General features: G+C 44.0%; 1 protein-coding gene and 1 long non-coding RNA gene across 3 annotated transcripts in view; one reads left to right on the top strand and one right to left on the bottom strand.

Moving 5' to 3' along the window:
* FAM13A (family with sequence similarity 13 member A) overlaps positions 1 to 19,341 on the top strand; it is a 164,732-nt gene that overhangs the window by 135,215 nt on the left and 10,176 nt on the right. Inside the window, 6 exon segments of the mRNA XM_081924863.1 lie at positions 8,471 to 8,621; positions 16,236 to 16,449; positions 17,199 to 17,337; positions 18,002 to 18,083; positions 18,205 to 18,425; positions 19,188 to 19,271. Of these exon segments, the coding sequence (XP_081780989.1) occupies positions 8,471 to 8,621; positions 16,236 to 16,449; positions 17,199 to 17,337; positions 18,002 to 18,083; positions 18,205 to 18,425; positions 19,188 to 19,271 (891 nt within the window).
* Positions 10,721 to 14,783, bottom strand: LOC309377826. Of its 2 annotated transcripts, none has more exons than XR_014171697.1 (3): positions 13,868 to 14,783; positions 12,581 to 12,831; positions 10,721 to 12,142 (listed from the first exon to the last, which is right to left on the bottom strand). It is a non-coding gene; the product is annotated as an uncharacterized lncRNA (long non-coding RNA). The 2 variants fall into 2 exon arrangements; XR_014171698.1 differs by having other exon boundaries at positions 12,581 to 12,657; positions 13,868 to 14,781.

The raw sequence follows: 19,341 nt of genomic DNA, 5'->3' as shown, positions 1-19,341 counted from the left end.
AGGGAGTCTTCTCTTCTCATGAGGTGGCCAAAGTATTGGAGCCTCTGCTTCGTGATCTGTGCTTCCAGTGAGCACTCAGGGCTGATTTCCTTAAGAATGGAGAGGTTTGCTCTTCTTGCAGTCCATGGGACTCTCAAGAGTCTCCTCCAACACCATAATTCAGAAGCATCAATTCTTCGGTTTTCCCGTAGAACCCTGAAAGGAGTGTAAGAACTTCACTAGATCAGAACAAGGGGCTTGCTTAGCCCAGCACTCTGTTCTCACTGTGGCAACCCAGATGCCCCTGTGAAGTCCACAAGCAGGGCAAGAGCACAGTGGTCCTTCTGCTTCATTATGATAGGAACAGGACTAGCTAGTGTTGTTCAGCTTCTCTGTCCACCCACCCAGTATGAGGATAAGCTCATAGAGTGCCAGGAACTGTCTGTCCTTCATCAGGTTGTGCAACACGAGAAGTAAAATTGGTACCTGATGCCTTGCTACTCTTTCTCCCCATCCCTTCCCCTAAATACGGCCTGTGCCACAGAGTGCCTGGGTGTAATTTTCCAAGTCCAGCTGCTGCCATGGTGTAATCAGGAGGGGGTTATGCCATCGTGTCTCATACCAGGCAAAGAGGGCAAAGCAAATGTGGCTCAGCTCCATGTTCTTAGACGAACCTTAACCCCAAGTAAACAGTTTCACAGATATAAATGTCAATGGCTGCCCGGGGGTCGCCTTTGCTTTAACGACCCTGAGAAAGTGCATTGCTAAATGAGTAAGCACATTTGCGTGTAAGTTTTTCAGGATCAGCCGCAGCCATGCAGTGCAGTTCAAGATGAGGGACCCAACCATGGCACTACTTTTGTAACCACTCTGCTTTTCAAACAGTCCAGTGGAAGGGCTTCCCAAGAGTACTGGACTAGCAGCAGAGAGCAACAGATATTGGCATTTGTTTTCAGGGTTATTGGGAAACTAGCTACCAATCCACTGTGGCTAATCCACTGTTGGGCTAAGGCTGGGAATAAAACCTCACTCGTCCATAAAGTTCACTGGATGACCTTTCAGAAGTCACTATTTCTCAGACTGAGATCTCAGCACAGTGTAGAAAGTTCCCTCCTCCTACCTTATCCTCACAACCTAAAGCTACAATATAAAAGTTCCCACCAGAACTTTTACGTTAGCGCACCTGAATTCAAGGACTTTGACACAGGACTCTCAAAACAAAACATGTTTGTTCCCTTAAAAAACGGGGCGCTGAACTTGTTTTTTAAAATTGGCTTATACAGAATCTAAAATTCAGTAAGTATCACAGGAAAAGGCATAGCATTTGCCCAGAGATCGCATTATCCAGGTATTACAGGGTCAAGAAAATGTTTGCATTCTTTCAGAGTAGTTTTTGCATTCCACAGCCCTTCTAAGCCTGTTGCTTACGGGGGCTTAGGAACATACCTCTGATAACAAACAACTTTATTCAGAGCAGAACAGGCTCCCTTTCCTTTTCTCTGCCCACCCTACCTTCAGATGAGGGCAGAGGGCAATGGGCAGACAGGACTTGTAAATTTCCATAGTTGGACCTTGGAGTCTGGGCTGCCGGTCTGCTGCTGGTCACAGGATGCAACCTCTACACTCCTTACTTGTGTCTAAAGGTGTTGATGATCGTGTCCTCTCTGCCCTATTGGCCACTGAGCCCCAGGCCCTAGGCCCCTTAAATTGGAAAAGGAATGAAAATAGATGTTTCCCAGTATTGTGATGCCTTTATATAAATCTGTGCTGTGCCTGTATATGGAATACTGTATACAATTCTTGCCTCCCATTGCAATAAAAGAATACTGTAGACCAAGAAAGGGTGCAGAAAACAGCAAAAGGGGGGGTGTCAGGAAGTAATACCTTCCATATGATCAAAGAGTTTGGGGATATTACTTTAGAAAATAAATAGGATTGTGGAGGATTTAATAAAGGTTTATAAAGTTATAAGTGGGATTTGAAGGGGGAGTTCCAATGCAGAGTGCTCCTTGTCAGGTTGCAAGCCCACCACAATCTACTCCATTCCAGGATGGTCTCTTCCAAGATACTCCATTCCATTCCATTCCATTCCATTCCCCCTCTTCCCACCTATTAGGTTCCTGTTTCCTACCCCCACAATCCAGTCAACATTCTATGGCCACTGAGCATGCTCAGATCTGGCTGGACTCAATCACTTCCTTTTAGGTCCTTCCCCCCCCCCCCCAGGTCGGCTGCTCTAAATTCTTTGTAGTTGTATAACCTTGGGGTTTCCCCTAACCTGCTAACCACCCCCCCTTCTGTGTGTGGATGATGCTATTTTGCTATGGAAGGACCCACACTTGAAGGAGAGTTTAGTTTGCTTGTAAGATACCTGGTATAGAGAAAAGCAAGAGACGTATTATTTCTCCCTCTCTCCCATAACACTAGAACTTGCCGGTGTACCTCTGAATTGCAGCTGTTAGCCAGTGTGGGGGTTTGCTGTTGCCTTTGTGCACAGCTTCCAGGAAGCAGCTGGCTGCCTGTAGTTACAAACAGGATGCTGACTAGATGGACCTTTGGTCTGATCCACCGTGCCTCTCCTTTGTTTTCATCTGGGATAGGGCCGTTTCCGCTCACCTGCATTCTGTCTGCCATTACTGAAAATTCTGAGCTTATTCGGCTACCCATGATTGAGACTATCAATGTGCTGCTCTGCAGGTGTTACTGGACTCCAGCTCCAAACATCTCTCACCATTGGCCATACTGATGGGACTCCAGAAACATCGGGGTGGGGGGGTGGGAGTCCTTGTTGACTGTTTCTGATGTAAATCTTGGAAGCAGAATGCCTAATACAGTGGTACCTTTGGATGCGAACAGGGTCCGTTCCAGAGCCCCGTTCGCATCCTGAAGCAAATGCACCCCGTGTCTGCATGTGCGCGGGTTGCCATTCGCTGCTTCTGCGCATGCGTGTGGTGTCATTTTGAGCGTTTGCGCATGCGCGAGCGGCGAAACCCGGAAGTAATGCGTTCCGTTACTTCCGGGTCGCCGCTGAGCACAACCCGAAAATGCTCAACCCAAAGCTACTTCAGCCCGAGGTATGACTGTATGGGCACCATTTTTCTTAATCTGCATTATTTCCTCGGACCACAGAGTTTAGTTTCCTTTACTTCAGACCCTTCGAAGCACTGCAGTAAATGTGGGGAAATCTGCTTATACAGAATTTACAATTTGTTAAGTATTTTCATTGCAGGAAAAGGCGTAGAATTATCTCATTATCCATGTATTATTGCAATCCATGTATTGCAAAAGGCTGAATCCCTTCTTTCAACCCCTTCCCACCATACTTCCTCTGCCTCCTCCCTGATCATCTCTGCCAGACCCTTATAGGTAGGACATGGTAGGAGGGCAAGAGAGAGAATGAGACTTCCCTACTAGCCTTCACTTGTCTTCTTAGGTGGTTTCATCTATGCAAGATTAGTCAGGAGCAGGCTGGCTGCACCTTATTTCCACCTATTCAAGGTTTCTGCCTTATTCTTCCCTGTAGCTTGTTCCAATCCTATCCATATAGCCAGTCTTTCTTCCATGATGGATCCCAAGATGTCATGCATGGGATTCCTAAGGCACTCTCCCATCCAGCCACCGGCTAGGTATGAACCTTCAGCTAAGTGGCTTCATTTGCATCCAGACCATGCCCTTGGGACCAAATGCATTCTAGGTTTGATTTGCATGTAGAGTGCTACCTTGGTTCTCAAACTTAATCCGTTCCAGAAGTCCGTTCCAAAAACAAAGCGTTCCAAAACTAGGGCGCACTTTCCCATAGAAAGTAATGCAAAATGGATTAATCCATTCCAGACTTTTTAAAACAACCCCTAAAACAGCAATTTAACATGAATTTTACTATCTATTGAGACCATTGATCCATAAAATGAAAGCAATAGAAAATGTACTGCAGTCACACAATCCATCAATCGGTAGCTGAACTGGGTTCCACGCAGTCACAAAAACAAAGAGCCACAAAAATGCAAAATAAATAGCAAAAACAGACAGACCTCAGTGTAACACTCAAAACACAAGTGTGGCACTCAAATTGGAAGCGTAACACTCAAAACAGAGCATGTTCAGCTTCCGAAAAAAGTTCACAAACTGGAACACTTCCGGGTTTGCAGTGTTTGGGTTCAAAGTTGTTTGAGTACCAAGGTACCACTGTAGTCCTTGAAGTCCCAAGCTAGAATGAGCAGGCTAGTTAACTGTCAGGGAGTGGCCAATCTCATCTCTTATTTCTACCAGAGCTTGAGCCTATTTCCCCATCAGCAGAGATATTTGACTTTCCTGACAATCCTCCCCGCCGATACTGCAAATAGGTACATGACAGTGCTTGGATATAAGCAGCCGTCAGAAGAAGCAAAAGTAAAAATAACATTTGTGGCAACAGCGAGCCGTCCATGTGCATTCGGAATGTGTCTGCAAATTCCCTGCTTCTCCCTTGGGTTCTGAGCTGCCATTATTTTGCAGAAGGGCTTATGGATTATTCATTGCATTACGAGCCGCATGAATGAGCAAGTAGCTCACCGAGTGTAACCAACACTTAGCGGAGAAAGCACAGAAATCCACTTTCATCCCAAAGCCATGCAGCCTGCTATGCAGTGTCAGAGGCAAAACATGGCAATGTTGACTACTTTTTTTTTTAAATGTCCCAAGCTGATGTGTGTGTTTTAACACCTGCTGTAAAGGAGGAATAGGTTGGTGCAGAAATGCACTTCAACCTGTAACATTATGGCTTGTTCTTCCTCCTTATGAACGTTCTGGTTGTGTTTATACTTCTGGTTACTGGCAGAAAAATGTTCTGGATGTACACTCTCAGTTGATACGTCTCACTCACTATGTGGAGAGAAGGAGTGACATGGTTTTATTAAGTTACTTGGAAAGATCATTGGGAGTCTTAAGTTACAGTGCCGTGGTACAGCTTGTTTTATAGGGAAAGAGCATTAAGAATGTTCATTCCCACCCTGTGACAAACCCTGTTCCTGAAGTATTATTTTAGCCTTCAAATACTCCGATCGTTAGGCAGCAGGACATGTTCTTGCGAATTGTGGATAAATACCTTGAATTGTCATTTTGACGTTAATTGGTTTGGCTTAATAACATGCCAGTCAAGCATGTGTGTTTTTCTTATTTTTTTTTAAAAAAACATACTTCACAATGTTTCTATCTTTGTCTTTCTTAAAACAATTGCAATATACGTTAAAACAGAAGAAAAGGAAATAGAAGAGTTGTGCAATTGATTGGGGTCAAAACAGTTGAAACGCCAGAGCTTTTGACATAAAAGATGTATGTTTCTCCTTTCAAGCAAAATATTTCCTTCATTGAGCTTTCATATTCTTTTAGAGCTGCTTAGTTTTTCTGCACGTGCTTATTTACTTACCTATTTAACCAACTAACATATTAAAATGGGTTGTTTCCATCCTTCCTTTTCATACGGAAGACATCCACCAGCCAGTTTGCATTAAATAATATGTTGGGGTTGTTTTTATTCCCTCCAACCCATGACTACTCGAGGGCAGCATATTCTCTCTCTGCCCTCCACAGACCATTCTCCAACCCAGACTTCATCAGGTCATTATAGCTGTTGCCATCAACTTTTGTTCCGTCATAACCCTCCAGCTGCCCATCTTTATTCCTTCATGAAATCCAAAGCAAGAGACATGCCAGACACAGCATTTGGGAAAGCAAATCTATCTGTAGTTGTGAGGAACAGTTGATTTTGTCGCCACATCACTGTTGCTTTAAAACTCAGAATGAATTCAGCCAAGGAAATGTGCCTGTTTTGAACAGAGTTTTCTCTCTCTCTTTTTGTCTCTGTCTCTCGTCTTGTATCTGGTATGGCAAGCAGAAATGTGCCGTACGAGCAGATTATTACCCTTTAGATTCTCTAGCACTTCCGTGGGGTGGTTGTTTACATTTTGTACGTCATCGTCCTCCTTGCTCAGGCAATCTGCTTAACTTGTGGAGCTTCCTGGGTCTGAAATCTAGATTCTTAATGCAGCATCCTTGACTCCCTCTCAGTGGACTCAGATCCCCTACTTAAGTCTGCAGTCCTATACGCACTTACTGTAGAGTAAGCCCCACTGAACATAGTGGAATTCTAAGTAAGTACGCATAGGATTGCGCTGTTACAATTTGTTGTTGCTCCTGTTACATGCAAGCCTGGAGACAGTCCTGATTAATTACAGTCCTAATCAGGACTCTATCCATTTAACTCAGGCTCTAGAAGAAGTGCATTTGCCTCAGAATGAACGTAACCTTCATTTTTGATAAGAGCAACTCCGAAATGGGCTGCGATAACACAAAAACGGAGGTATTCCTGTTGGTTCCTCTAGGAGTAGGATTGCACCCATAAACTTCAACCCTGTGAGCTTAACTGGAAAGTGAGCAAGTCAGACAGACTTCTGAGCAAACATGCCTACGATTCCTGACTGTGATCCTAAGCACACTTTTTTGGAAGTAGGTTTAACCAAAATAAGTGGGGTTGACTTCCAAGCCAATATGCTCAAGATGTGCACTGGACCCTACTTGAATGTGTAGCTCAGTTTAATCATATATATTGTTATTTCCCACAGGACAGAAGTTTGTTTGTTTAAATTAGGTTTCTTACAGCATTGTCTGTCTTTGATAGTTGCTATTTTCCATATTTTATTAAAATGCAAATTGAAATGGACATCCCAACCTCACTCCCTTCTTCCATTTTTTTAATGGTAAAGATCATTTTTTGTATTGATAACTGCCCTATGGAACGAACCTCTCAACCTTGACATTTTTGTTTTAACTTTATATACCACTCGGTTGTAATGAAACCTCTAAGTAGTTTGCAGGAAATATTAAAATTTTCAATGGAAACAGTTTTTTTAAAAAAATTGAGAAAAGGCAATCAAAACCAACAGTTAAAAAGATTAAAATGCAGCAACAGCTACATCCCATGTTTTAAGTTGGTACCAAAAAGAAAAAAGTGAAGGCACCTGCCTAGGTCAAGCAATAGGGAGTTCCAAAGTTGTAGGTGCTGCCACACTGAGAGATAAGTTTCTTGCAACTACGGAATGAATATTACGTGGCACCTGCAACAGTCCCTGTTCTTCAGATCTTAAGTACAGTGGTACCTCGGGTTAAGAACTTAAGTCGTTCCGGAGGTCTGTTCTTAACCTGAAACTGTTCTTAACCTGAGGTGCCACTTTAGCTAATGGGGCCTCCCGCTGCGCAATTTCTGTCCTCATCCTGAAACGAAGTTCTTAACCCGAGGTATTATTTCTGGGTTAGCAGAGTCTGTAACCTGAAGCATCTGTAACCAAAAGCGCCTGTAACCCAAGGTACCAATGTAGTCGCGTGGGCACATAGGGGATAAGGCGATCCTGCAAGTTAAGCGGTCCCAAGGCAAGTTTTGTACTGAGGAGGGGGGCAGGCAGGGCTAAGAACTCAGCAGGGGAAGTCAGACAAGTTAAGCGCGCAAAAGCAAATAACAGAGGGGACCGAGAGCAATGAGTTCTGTGTTCCCAGAGGCAAAATACATCTCCGATGTCGTTTGAGTGAGTGCTAGCACAGCAAAAGAGCTGCTGTTTCCCCCCGCCCTCCCATATAAATTATAGATCACCTCCTTGGCAGTTTAGGAATTGTGGGTGGGGGCCAGAGAGAAGATGAGCAGGAAGCGTTCCCAGTCCTCTGGCTTGTGTCCCGCAGCTCTGCAGCCTCCAGTTGTTCAGTGCCCAAACCCCCTTAGAATTTGGGCTTGCGCAACCGTGTCCCAGAGCTCCTCCATAAATAGTCCTGCTCTCCCCCCACACCCAGCTAGAGAACAACCACAGGAAGCCAAGCCGCAGCCAGCGCAGCTTAACGGGCACTAATTGATCTACGCCGGCAGAGCTTGCCCGGAGAGCCTTCGCGGACGTTGTCGTCGCTGGTGGCGCTCCTTGTCAGGCGGCTTGGCTTCCTCCAGAGAGAGAGCAGGGAGATGGTGGTGTCTGTTTCCAAAAGACACGTTTCGTTGCTACAGCAGCCCTAGCAACGGGTGGTGGGGTTTTTTGACTGCCTCAAAAGCCTTGTGCTTTAGAAGAAGACGCATCGGCTGTTCTGCCTCCTTCTGTATCTCATTCAGCAACCAGAGACTCTATATCAGCTGCTGCTTGCAGTTATGGAGAGAAAAGCCCCCTCTGGACTGCTTGCTGTGACATTTTAAGCCAAGGATAAAGTTTTTGGAGAAAAGGCTTTTATTATTTTTCTGATACTAGTGACCAATTAAAATTGAAAAGGGGGTGGGGCTGAGCGGAGATCATTTGGATACTAAGCTGGAAAAGCACCAAAGACTGTTGTTTTGTGTTTATCTATAAAAGAGAAGAAGCATACTTTATTATTTTTGCAAGAACCTGCATCTGCCTCTGTTTTTGGTTTTTTCTTCCCCCTCTCTTGCACTGAACATTGCAAAAAACAACCCTGTGAATTTGTTTCTTGTTCTGGGGGATTGTTGCAGAATTCAAGCATGAAGATCCAGGAACATCCCAGCATCCCTGAAGCCAAATTGCAGAGGAACCAAGAGGCCGATGGCCAAGAAGAGAGCTTTGTGTCCGAAGTGCCTCGACTGGACCTGACAGCCTTGTGCAGTGACAACAACAACTGGGAAGGTAGGCTTGCACGAGTGAGAGAACTCTCTCGGCGGTGTGGTTATGTGTCTTGTCTTCCCTCTCCACTTTGGTGACTGACCTGCAGCAACAGAAAGGATGCGGGGACACATGGCTTGGAGAAGAAGAAAGTGAATGTCCTTGTCTTTTTAATTGCCCTTTTTACTTGCTTAATCACGGAGCAGCTGAAAGAATAATGCTCTGGTATTCCTAGCGGTGTCACCAGGCAAAACCCAGAGCATCAGCATTATTTTGCTTATCTGGAGGGGATTTCCTTCTGCTTTTCCAAGTTCAGATAACAAATATGAGCATTGGACAAAACTTGCTTACTTTCCCACTCCACTAGTCCTATGGAACTTATATGAAAATCATTTGTGTGTTTATGTGTTTTTCCCTGTATGTAAAATTACGTTGTTGTTGATGATGATGGTGATGATGACAACAACTAATAATAATAATAATAATAATAATAATAATAATAATAATTAATAATAATAATGAGTTGTACACCATCTTATACCCATAGATCTCAGGGCGGTTCACACCATAAAATTACAATATAAAAAAACTACAGTGTTTGGTAGGGTTTTCCCTTGCTTTAAATATCTTAAATTGATTGTGCTTCAAATGATCTGGTTGCTCTTTCTCAGCTTGACAGGACAGAGATGTTTTGCATTAGTCCTTTTAATGGTTTTCATATGTCTGGACACACACAGGCACACTTCCACTGGAATATCCACTGGGAGAGGAGCGAAGGTGGGAGGGGGGAAATCACTTTCGTTTGTTTACATTCATGAAAACTGCGGTTTTGAATGGGACATTTTTATCTTTCCAAGAAAGGGAAGCTAGGAGTGGCATTTTTCTTTTCTGTGAAATGGCTGTTTTTGTGTCCTCATTCCCAGTTTTCTAAAGCTGAAATTGCAAGGGAAATTTTCAGTAATGGTGCTGAAAGGCTAGTATTTGGTCTTGTTCTTTGGAATGCAGAGTTTGGGGTTTCTAATACCCTGTGAATTTTGAACCTTCCTCTTACTATACATGTAATTAATGGTAGCTTATTACCGAGTTCGCATATTTGTAAGTTTGAGGGCAAGAGCAGATACCCTCTTGCCTCTACAAAAGTGAAGCAAACTGTGTGGGGAAATTGTCTTTTTTAGATAGACACCTTTTGGAGTTTATATCAATTTATACATGCATGCTACTTATGTTATCAGTTCAGAATTTTAAAGCAGGGTTGATTAAGGCAGCTAAACGCAGATTTGCAGTACCAGCAGTTGTGGGTGTTGCTGATGGAAGACACCAGGTGACATGATTTTAGTTTTGCAAGCTGATAATTTCCTAGATGTGCCCCCCTTGGGTCTGAAGTGCTTCTCATCTTTCATTACGTTTCCTGAATATTCGAATGAGCCATGCCCTGGAAAGGGACAGTTGCTTTTCATCTTTTCAAAGGTGACCTGGATGAGAGTTCCTCTGTCAGCCCCCTGTGGATTCAGCTGTCGTTGGTTGAACCAAAATATTTCCTTCCCTGCTTTGAAGTCTAGATATTAAATACCAATAGGGCTGTGGCTGGGAGAGAGAGGCAAGAGAGCAGTTGAGTCTTACCTTGAGATTCTCACGTCCTTTGAGGCAGAAGTTCCTCTCTACGACAGGGACATTTTAAAAGCGAACGCTGTAAGCAACGCTTATTTCCACAAGGGTGCTTCTGTGTCACCCACCCTCCTGCGTGATATCATGGGAAAATATGAGGGTTATGTAAGGGCTAAAAGAGGTGGTGTCAGTTGAAATCTCATCTTACCGTTTTTGAAGCCCCAAAACAAGGGCTGTGAAATGGTGTTGCTGCCACCCATTTGGTAAACAAAGAAACCCAGGAGCATTTCACTTAGTCCCACATTGTCCCCTTCTTTTCCGTACCATAATTGGTGGCAAGACAGCTGTTGAGGTGGGCTGAGGGTTGTGGCGTCCATGTTATATGAGCACCCTCACTCGCCTCATGCCATTTTAACGTACACTTGTGGAGATTCTCCGTAGAGTTCATATCTGGAAATGTTATCACTGTTTGCAACTCATCACGTTGTGGAAGATCTTCCAAAAAGTCCCCCCCCCCCCAGTTAGGGTTCACTGAGCAGAAATTGGCCTTGAAGCAAAAGACTCCTTCAGCATAACCCAGGATTGCTTGAAGAAGTTTATTGGGTGTGTGTAGAACCATATCAAGAAGCTAACATGCAGTTATAAGTGTAGCAGGTATCATTGATTCTTTATCACTACACCTATGTGATTTTATACATAGCGATGGTGGTTTTATTTGCAGGGATGTATTTCAGGAGGACACTAATAAAGGAGTAAAAAACACTTTGTAAGAATCTGGAAAAGCAAAGGACAGTGGTTGGCTCCCAAGTACATTCTCAAACTTTGCAATGCAAAGGATAACTTCTAACACATTTTATCGGATAAGCCTGTTTCTTGGAGGCTTCTCTCTGCATTCTGACACTAATCGCTTACAATAATTCAGTGAACTCCGTTAAACTCACTGGGACATATGCTTTGAGTAATGTACATAGGATTGTTCTGCACGTGTAACTTGTGATAGTTCACTGGAACTGTTTCTACTGAGCTCAGCACTGGGGAGCACACTATATTTCATGGCAGGAAATTCACAGATTCAGCTGAGATAAATGCTATGGGGAAATGCCAAGCAAAGCACCACCATTTGGGCTGGCCTTGCTGGCCAAGCCAAAAATTGTGTTGACTAAGTTCTGCAGTTGGGGGTGATTGTCTGGCATCCACCTATGCTGACTTTAAAAAATAATAATGTAGGAATATTAAACTCAACCACCATTCTCACACCAAGGAGCCAAAGTATGTAAGGCCACTTACACTGAGCTTCCCTTCTGGCACAGTTTGCCACTCGTGTTTTTATTGGAGAAAGTTTTCACCCAGTAAGAACCAATAAGTGGTACTTTTGAATCCATACATAGTTGCACTTCATCTGCCCCTTACAGTAATATTGTCCAATATATTTTACTCCTACAAACACACATATATTTGCAGAGGGGGCAGGGAGGAGAGCTATTTATTCCTACAGTCCTCCCCCCCCCCCAAAAAAAATCATTTCAACTGATCAGCTCCCAGTTCCCTCCCTTTTTTAGCATGGTGCTTTTCTGTTTTCTTCAGGACCACAATCTCACAACTATTACTCCATCCTCCTTGGCTACCCATCACCAGGTACCCCCACCACACTTGGCGATGGGTCTCATGACCCTTAATCCCATACTAGACAACCCATGCTCGTTGCTACATTTCTGATGGAACCCTTTTTGCTCACCCCAAAACCCATTAGTCCTCTTGGCCTTGCTTACTGGGACAACTTCATATTGTAGCTTGAGCATTTGCAGGTGATAGTCTTCTTCTTCAAATGTAACCAAGGAAGAACTACTTTTGATGTTCCCAACCACTCAAGGATCACATAGGGCATGGGATAATGTCACAGTGATCTGTAGCCAATCCTACTTGTCTGTGAGGCGACGCCACTGAACGGAAGTTCAAACAAAGAAGGGAACCTTTTCAAAAGGCATGAGATGGCTTTGCCTGATTGTAGCAGTTTGGCACCGCTTCAGATATTTTGGGAAACGAGCTAGTAGTTATTGAATTAAGTGCTGACAGTGACAAATTTTTCTGTCCTTTTTGTGGTTTTGCCCTCTATAGTTGCTTGTAATTTACACCATGTACAATTTGTACTGTTTTGAGACTAGAATTTTTGTGTCACTGATGGTATCTGTATAGTAGTTTTTACAACATGTATACACTTAATCCTTAAATATGTTGAATATGTTAACTGTTTAGAATAGACCAAATATTTAAGATAGCTAAGTCCTAAAGAAGGGTATGGTCTTGTTGTTGTTGTTTGGTTTTCCTTTGTGGGTGTGAAATAAGTAAATGTTTCCAGTCTTGAAATTGACCATACTGACCTGTTGAGTTTAGAGAGGGTGGCATGCTGTATTGCCTCGGATGCTTTTAACGCCTTCTGTGCTGCTATCATTTGTCACTACGGAGGTATTAAGAGAGTTAGCACTTTCATAGGCACCTACGCAGTTGCAGGCAAGCCTGTAGAGCTGATGGCAGGATCATGTGATAAAGCTTCCATCTAACTTTCGGAACAACCAGTTTCTACAGCTTTATGGTGCGAAATCCCTGTCGTTTTCCTCCAGTTGCTTGGTTTCTGTAAGTGCACCCCAGGTGGTGAAACAGAAAGAAACGTATAACAGCTTGGAAGCATGTGGTTAATTTTCAGTGCAGCAAATTCAGTAGTTATTTCTTACTTTTCCTCTTTGCTGGCATATTTGTAAGAACTAGGTACTAAGTATGTAGAAATGACCTTGCTGTTGACAACAGTGGCCAATCAGATGTCTCTGGGAAGCTCAGAAGCAGAGCTTGTTCATGAAAACAACCATTCCCTGTTATCTTTACCCCCAGCATCTACCACAGGACTACTGCTGTAAACATTGAGGCTGTATTTATAACTAGCCATTAATAGACGTTACCTTGCCAAAATTTGTCCTAGCGTTCTTTCCAGCCATAAGCTACTTCCCACTGCCTACATCTGCTGGAAATTCCACAAGCCCTCTACAACATAATTTTCAAAAATGGTTCGTCCAGGCCAAATTCCTCTCTGCTTATGTTGTCAGCCTTTGCCATATGACCCTCCCATTCCCTCCCTTCCTTGCTTAAAGAATAGCAACTCGAAAACTGGGAAGAAGCGTTTGCAGTTGGCGTGCTGGGACAGAGTGGAGGATAGATAATGCGGGATTTCCCAAATGTCAACAGTATCCCCGTTAGATAACCATTTGACTTGGAGCTATTTATGAGGAGATTTGGGGCAGTGGGTGTTTTTAGGAGTCATTTCGTCGCCTAAGGCAAAGGACAAAATGGCGCCCCCTCATTCCATGTACAAAAATTCAACTGGACTGCCAGTTGGATTTTACCTCAACACTGATGGTGGGACAGCATCCTCCACCGTACTTGAGGGCAGCAGGCCAACTTAGGGGGCACAGACAAGAGCAGAGATGGGGAGCGGGTTTAATTGTAGGGCAAGCCCTGCCAGTTTATCTGTTCATCAACATCAAATGATAAAGCTTCCCCATTATGCTTGGGGGGTGAATGTGAAGGTTGGAAGCATGAATGTTCTTCTATTTATTTAATTTTTTGTGGGGATGGGGGGTGAAACATATCTCACTGCATGTTGAAAAGTGGCTCACCTGGAAGAAGACTAGGCCTAATCCTTCTCCCTGATATTTCAGTTTTCTCATACAGGGAGGCCTTTTCTGGGGGAAAGTGTTCAAACATGCTTCAGCAGTGTGGATCAGGAATATCAACCCCTTGATTACGCTGAATGTATAAGCTGGACATTGATGCAGGAAAGTTGGCAGTGAATGACTGTGGGGTGGGGTGATTTAGCTGGACACAACAAAAGAGTTCCAAGTTACTAAAGCCAAAGACCTGGTGACTGACTAGTACAAGATCAGAACTAAGCACTTTAGAAGCAGGAAAATCATTATTTTTAAAGCTCGATAAGACTTTTTGTAGCTGTTCCACTTTTTCCTAAAAGTTGTACCGCTTGGGGGCCAGTTGCTGTGTTTTGACTCCAGAGTTCCCTTTCAGAATTACAAGTTCAAAGCCACAAATCTTAAACCACCTAATCCCGAGAAGCTAAGTAGGAGCATGCAAACCAGCTTAGTAAACTATCCAAAAGCAGAATATTAAGAGTCCTCGTGGGATCTGGTGAGACTGGTCACAAGACAAAGCATTATTTTACAGTGTGTTCCAATACACTTGATCATCCTGGTTTCCTGTCTTGATTTATTCCCTTTCTCAATCTCTCATACAAAACACGTTATACTTAAAACTGGCCAATGAAGGCCAGCCACCGGATAAGAGCTGATTTGTACTTTTTGGTGCTAGTCTGAGATGTGAAAATGGGATTGGTTGAATCTAAACATTATAGCCTATTCTTTATTTCACAGAAGAGTTGAGAAAGGATAGGGGCAAATGCCTGTTGCCTGATCATTCAAAATAACAGAAGCTTGGCTGCAGATGCAAGGTAGCATAAGGTTTGATGATGTCACAAAGGAAAAGAGGAAAGCTTCAGCAGAGCATGCTGGGAAGGCACGAGTGGCCAACCTTGGTCAGGTAGACGGTCTCCATCTTTGGGAATACAGGAGGATTGACAATGGACCTGAAATTTGTTCTTAACAGAAATTTGTTTGGGGACCCTTGCTATATTACTGTAGTCTTCCAACAGCTGTTAAATAGAGGTGTCTTTACTGAGGTTTGCCAGGCATGGAATGCTTGGGCTCTCCAAGATCCTATGTCCTTTCCAAGTTTTGATTCCTGGGTTTCTTTTCTGTGGTTTCCATAGATGGGACCTGATGCCTCAAATGTGCAAAAGCTCTCTAGCACCACTGAGCTATGGCCTGGTTCCCTGTATCAGTTGAGAAAGCAAGGGATGCTCACTTCAATGCTGAATTAAAACATGATAAAAGCATGCAGAGGCAACAGCCATCACCCCTTTCAATCTGTAGTTACCACTTTAGTAACAGCTTCTTCTAGTTGGATAACAGTACAGGATATCGCAAAATAGATGCCAGAGCACATTGCCCAGCCCTGTTGTTGAACATCATGAAATGTATCAGGCTGATGTAGGTTTTGGTGGGATTGTGTATTGAAGGTTATTATGGCTTCATGGTCGTCTTAGGGGCATTTGTTTTTATGCAGTATGAGCCAATTCAAGAGGCACCAGCTAATATGATGTGTAGAGTTAAGGTATCTGAAGATACCTCTCTGGATCTCAGGGATGTGCTGTTGACTTGTGTCTGTGATCAGCGTAAATTAGCTGTGTGCGTGTTGAAAATGTTGATACATCCCACTCTTAAGTGGAGCATCAATCCATTCATCTTCCCAGAGACTGACTGAAACAAACCTGACTGTAGAGCAGCCTTCCCCAACTTGTTTCTCTCCATGTATTTTGGACTACAAGGTCCATCATCCTTGGTCATAGGCCTGTCTAAAACATCTTGATGGCACCAGGCTGAGGAAAGATGCTGTAAAATGAAAATCTCTGCTAGTACTAACCTTACACTCAAAATAATGAGGGAAGGCCCCTTTCCTTGATTTGCCACAACCCAAAATAAGGTTAGGCACATTCTAGCCTTGTTTGTGTATTCTTCACCACCCTCCCTTTAAAATGTGTGTTATCGTTTCATGTTTCAGCCTTTCTCCTGAATGGCAATTTCCTGGCTCTGATTTCTTCTTCACACCAGTGTGTTGCCAGTTCTAGCAAGGTTCAAGGACCAACAGAAATGGCATGATAATTAGCATTGATCTAGGGCAGCCTCTTCATTCTCCAGAGGTTAAGACTACAACTCCCATCATCCCTGACTACTGGTGGAGCTGACTGGGGATGGTGAGAGTTGTAGTCTTAACAACCTCTGAGGAACCCAGAGATTGAGGAGCATTTGTGTAGGGGAACTGGGAAACAATCCTTATTGACCATGCTAGAAAATCAGACCTATTCAACTAAAAAAAAAGTCAATAATCCATCATTGCTCCCTTCCAATTGATTTCCAGAGCCCGTCCCTGCCTTCTCCTCCTGGCAACGTGATGGCTTAGATTCCAACGAAGCTCGCCTCTCTCCTCAGGCTGGCCGCCTCATTCGCCAGCTGCTGGATGAAGACAGCGACCCAATGCTATCCCCTCGTTTCTATGCCTACGGGCAAAGTCAGCTGTACCTGGATGACACAGAAGTTCCTCCTTCTCCTCCCAACTCACATTCATTCATGAGGTAGGTGGGTAATTGGTCACTCCAAAAAGACCCCAGAATAGGCCGGAATAATTACCTGTGCTTTTAGCAGAATACATAGGTGCAGTGGAATGAGGAATGTGGCTTCCCCCCCTCCCCGGAGAATCCTGGGAACCGTCATTTGCTAAGGGTGGTGGGAATGTTATCTCTGTGAGGGGTGAACTACTGTTCCCAGAATCCTTTGGGGGAAGCCATGTGCTTTTGAAAGCATGGTGTGGTTCTCTTCAAGTGAGGCATCTCACTCTTGTTTTCTCATTTCCTTTTCCAACTGATGCTCAGCGTTTTGTGTCTTCTGAACATGCTTGGTCCTCATTGGACTGCTTGTGGTGTTGGTTGCCTTCTTGGTTTTGCTTTAAAATATTTTTCCTGCTACCACCAACTTCAGGGTTTTCCTGAGAATGTCAGTACCTGCCTCTTGTAAGACCCTGTTTTGATTTCATTTCTGTCAGCACTCAACACCTGAGTTCGCTATTGTTGACTTGAGACTACGGTGGGGCAGGGAGCATCTTTTAAGGTCTTGACCTTTGCCTGGAGAGATGCTGCCAGTCAGAATATACAAGTTCTGGGCTAGAGGGACAAATAATCTGACCTGATATTATTAGGCAAGTTTTCTTTGCTCCTGTATAAGGATCTTACTGGCTTCTTGGGGAATCTGGAGTTCTCTGTATCGTATAGAGCATTCTTTCCTGTTAACACCAATTAATTCAGTCATTTCCTCGCCTTCATCACAGGAGAAGAAGTTCTTCTTTGGGGTCTTACGAAGATGACCGAGAAGATCTAACACCAGCGCAGCTGACCCGCAGGATTCAAGGACTGAAGAAAAAGATCAGGAGGTTCGAAGACAAATTTGAAGAGGAGAGGAAATACAGAGTAAGCTGTTCAGTGTCAGTTGTCCTGAGGGACTGTATTGCTAAGCGGCAATTTTTTTCTGTGGGTAGCGCAGCAAAGGGAATGATTGACAGCCTTTTAAGACCTTTCATTCCTAGGCTGCAGTCCTGTGCCCACTTAGGTTGGGAGCAAGTCCCATTGAACTCAGGGGAAATCACAAACGAGTAAACATGCACAAGATTGAGCTATTCCATTCACTCTTTTCAGCTGGCTAAGGAATGCTACAGATTTGCGTGTTGGGGTTTTTCAAGGTTGCATTTCTCTGTGATGGTGTCTGTTGCCCTCCTACCTGCGACACTTTGAAGAGTCTTTGACATTTGCAGAGAGAAGGTTTGCTTTTTTAAGAAGCAATTCCAATAACAAAGCATATACTGTTATTTCCTCTAGAATATCACCTGTGCTAAGCAGCACTCGTAGAGTAAGTAAGATGCCAGGAGCATGTAGAGAAGCTACCCAAGTCTTTTGTGCAACCACCAGCCACAACTTCTGTGATGCATGCAAAGTGGTTCCTGGTAGCAAGAAGGTCCTTAGCTGTTATCCAGCTTTCATTAGAGCAAATAAGCTCTTGAATGCACCCTTGCTTTCAATATCTGTCATCTCCAGTCATTAAAAAAGCATCCCCATCTATTTGTCCTCCCCCTTATAGCCATCACACAGTGACAAAGCAGCCAACCTGGAGGTGCTGAAGTGGACAAATGACCTTGCAAAGTTTCGGAAGCAGCTGAAAGGTGAGATATCCTGGCACGCGACCTTCAAACTTAACATAATTGTTCTGCAGTGGTTCCATCTGGTGCCTATCCTGAAAATACACACTCTCCTTTTATTTCTTTTTTCCTCTTCCAAAACTAGAGTCAAAGCTGAAGATGTCAGAGGAAGACCTGGCTCCTGTGATGCGTCAACGTAGCAATACACTCCCCAAAAGTTTTGGTTCCCAGCTAGAAAAGGAGGAAGAGAAGAAGCAGGATGTGTCTGATAAATTGGCTAAGCCAGCAGTGGAGGCAACCCTGGACACCATCCAGAAGAAGCTCCAAGAGAAAAGGACCGAGGCAAACCGCCCTGAAGACATTAAGGTACACATACCCTAGATGTGTAGGGACGTGGGTGGTGTTGTGGGTTAAACCACAGAGCCTAGGACTTGCCAATCAGAAGGTCGGCAGTTTGAATCCCCACAACGGGGTGAGCTCCCATTGCTCGGTCCCTGCTCCTGTCAACCTAGCAGTTCGAAAGCATGTCAAAGTGCAAGTAGATAAATAGGTACCGCTCCGGCGGGAAGGTAAACAGCGTTTCCGTGTGCTGCTCTGGTTCGCCAGAAGCGGCTTAGTCATGCTGGCCACATGACCCGGAAGCTGTACGCTGGCTCCCTTGGCCAATAAAACGAGATGAGCGCCGCAACCCCACAGTCGGTCACGACTGGACCTAATGGTCAGGGGTCCCTTTACCTTTACTTTACCTTTACCCTAGATGTACGTACTGGGCATGCTCCCCAGCCAGCACGTGATTGGCCTTTTGCCTGAGGGGAGCTGCCTTGCTTAAGATGAGGATTGACAGCCCAAAAATAGCATGCTGACTTTTTAGATGTTTTCTCTTCCATTTGCTGTTATGTATTGCTTATCATTCATTTGGTTATTATTGTTATTTCCTGAACAATGGTTTGTATGAGGTGCGGCAAATAAGATGAAATAAATGGTATTGTGAATCAGGATCTTGTGCTCTGTATAGCTCCTTTTTGAGGGACTGGGAATGGGACAGGGAAATATTAGGGATAAATTTGTAGGAACCGCAGTAATGCGATCGTTTCCCTTCCGCCCTTCCCTTGCTTGCTTTTTATACAGGATATGACCAGAGATCAGATAGCTGCAGAGAAGGTGGCTCTCCAAAAAGCCCTCTTGTATTACGAGAGCATCCATGGAAGACCAGTAAGTACATCAGCATCGGTGTAAAATGTGTTCTGTATTTCGTCGCTACAAACTACGAAATGGCAAATTG

The sequence above is a fragment of the Podarcis melisellensis genome, assembly GCF_964234715.1.
Source record: "Podarcis melisellensis genome assembly, chromosome: 9".
NCBI classification, from domain to species: domain Eukaryota; kingdom Metazoa; phylum Chordata; class Lepidosauria; order Squamata; family Lacertidae; genus Podarcis; species Podarcis melisellensis.
Note: the sequence above shows the minus strand (reverse complement) of the source record. Positions and strands in the feature narration are given on the sequence as shown.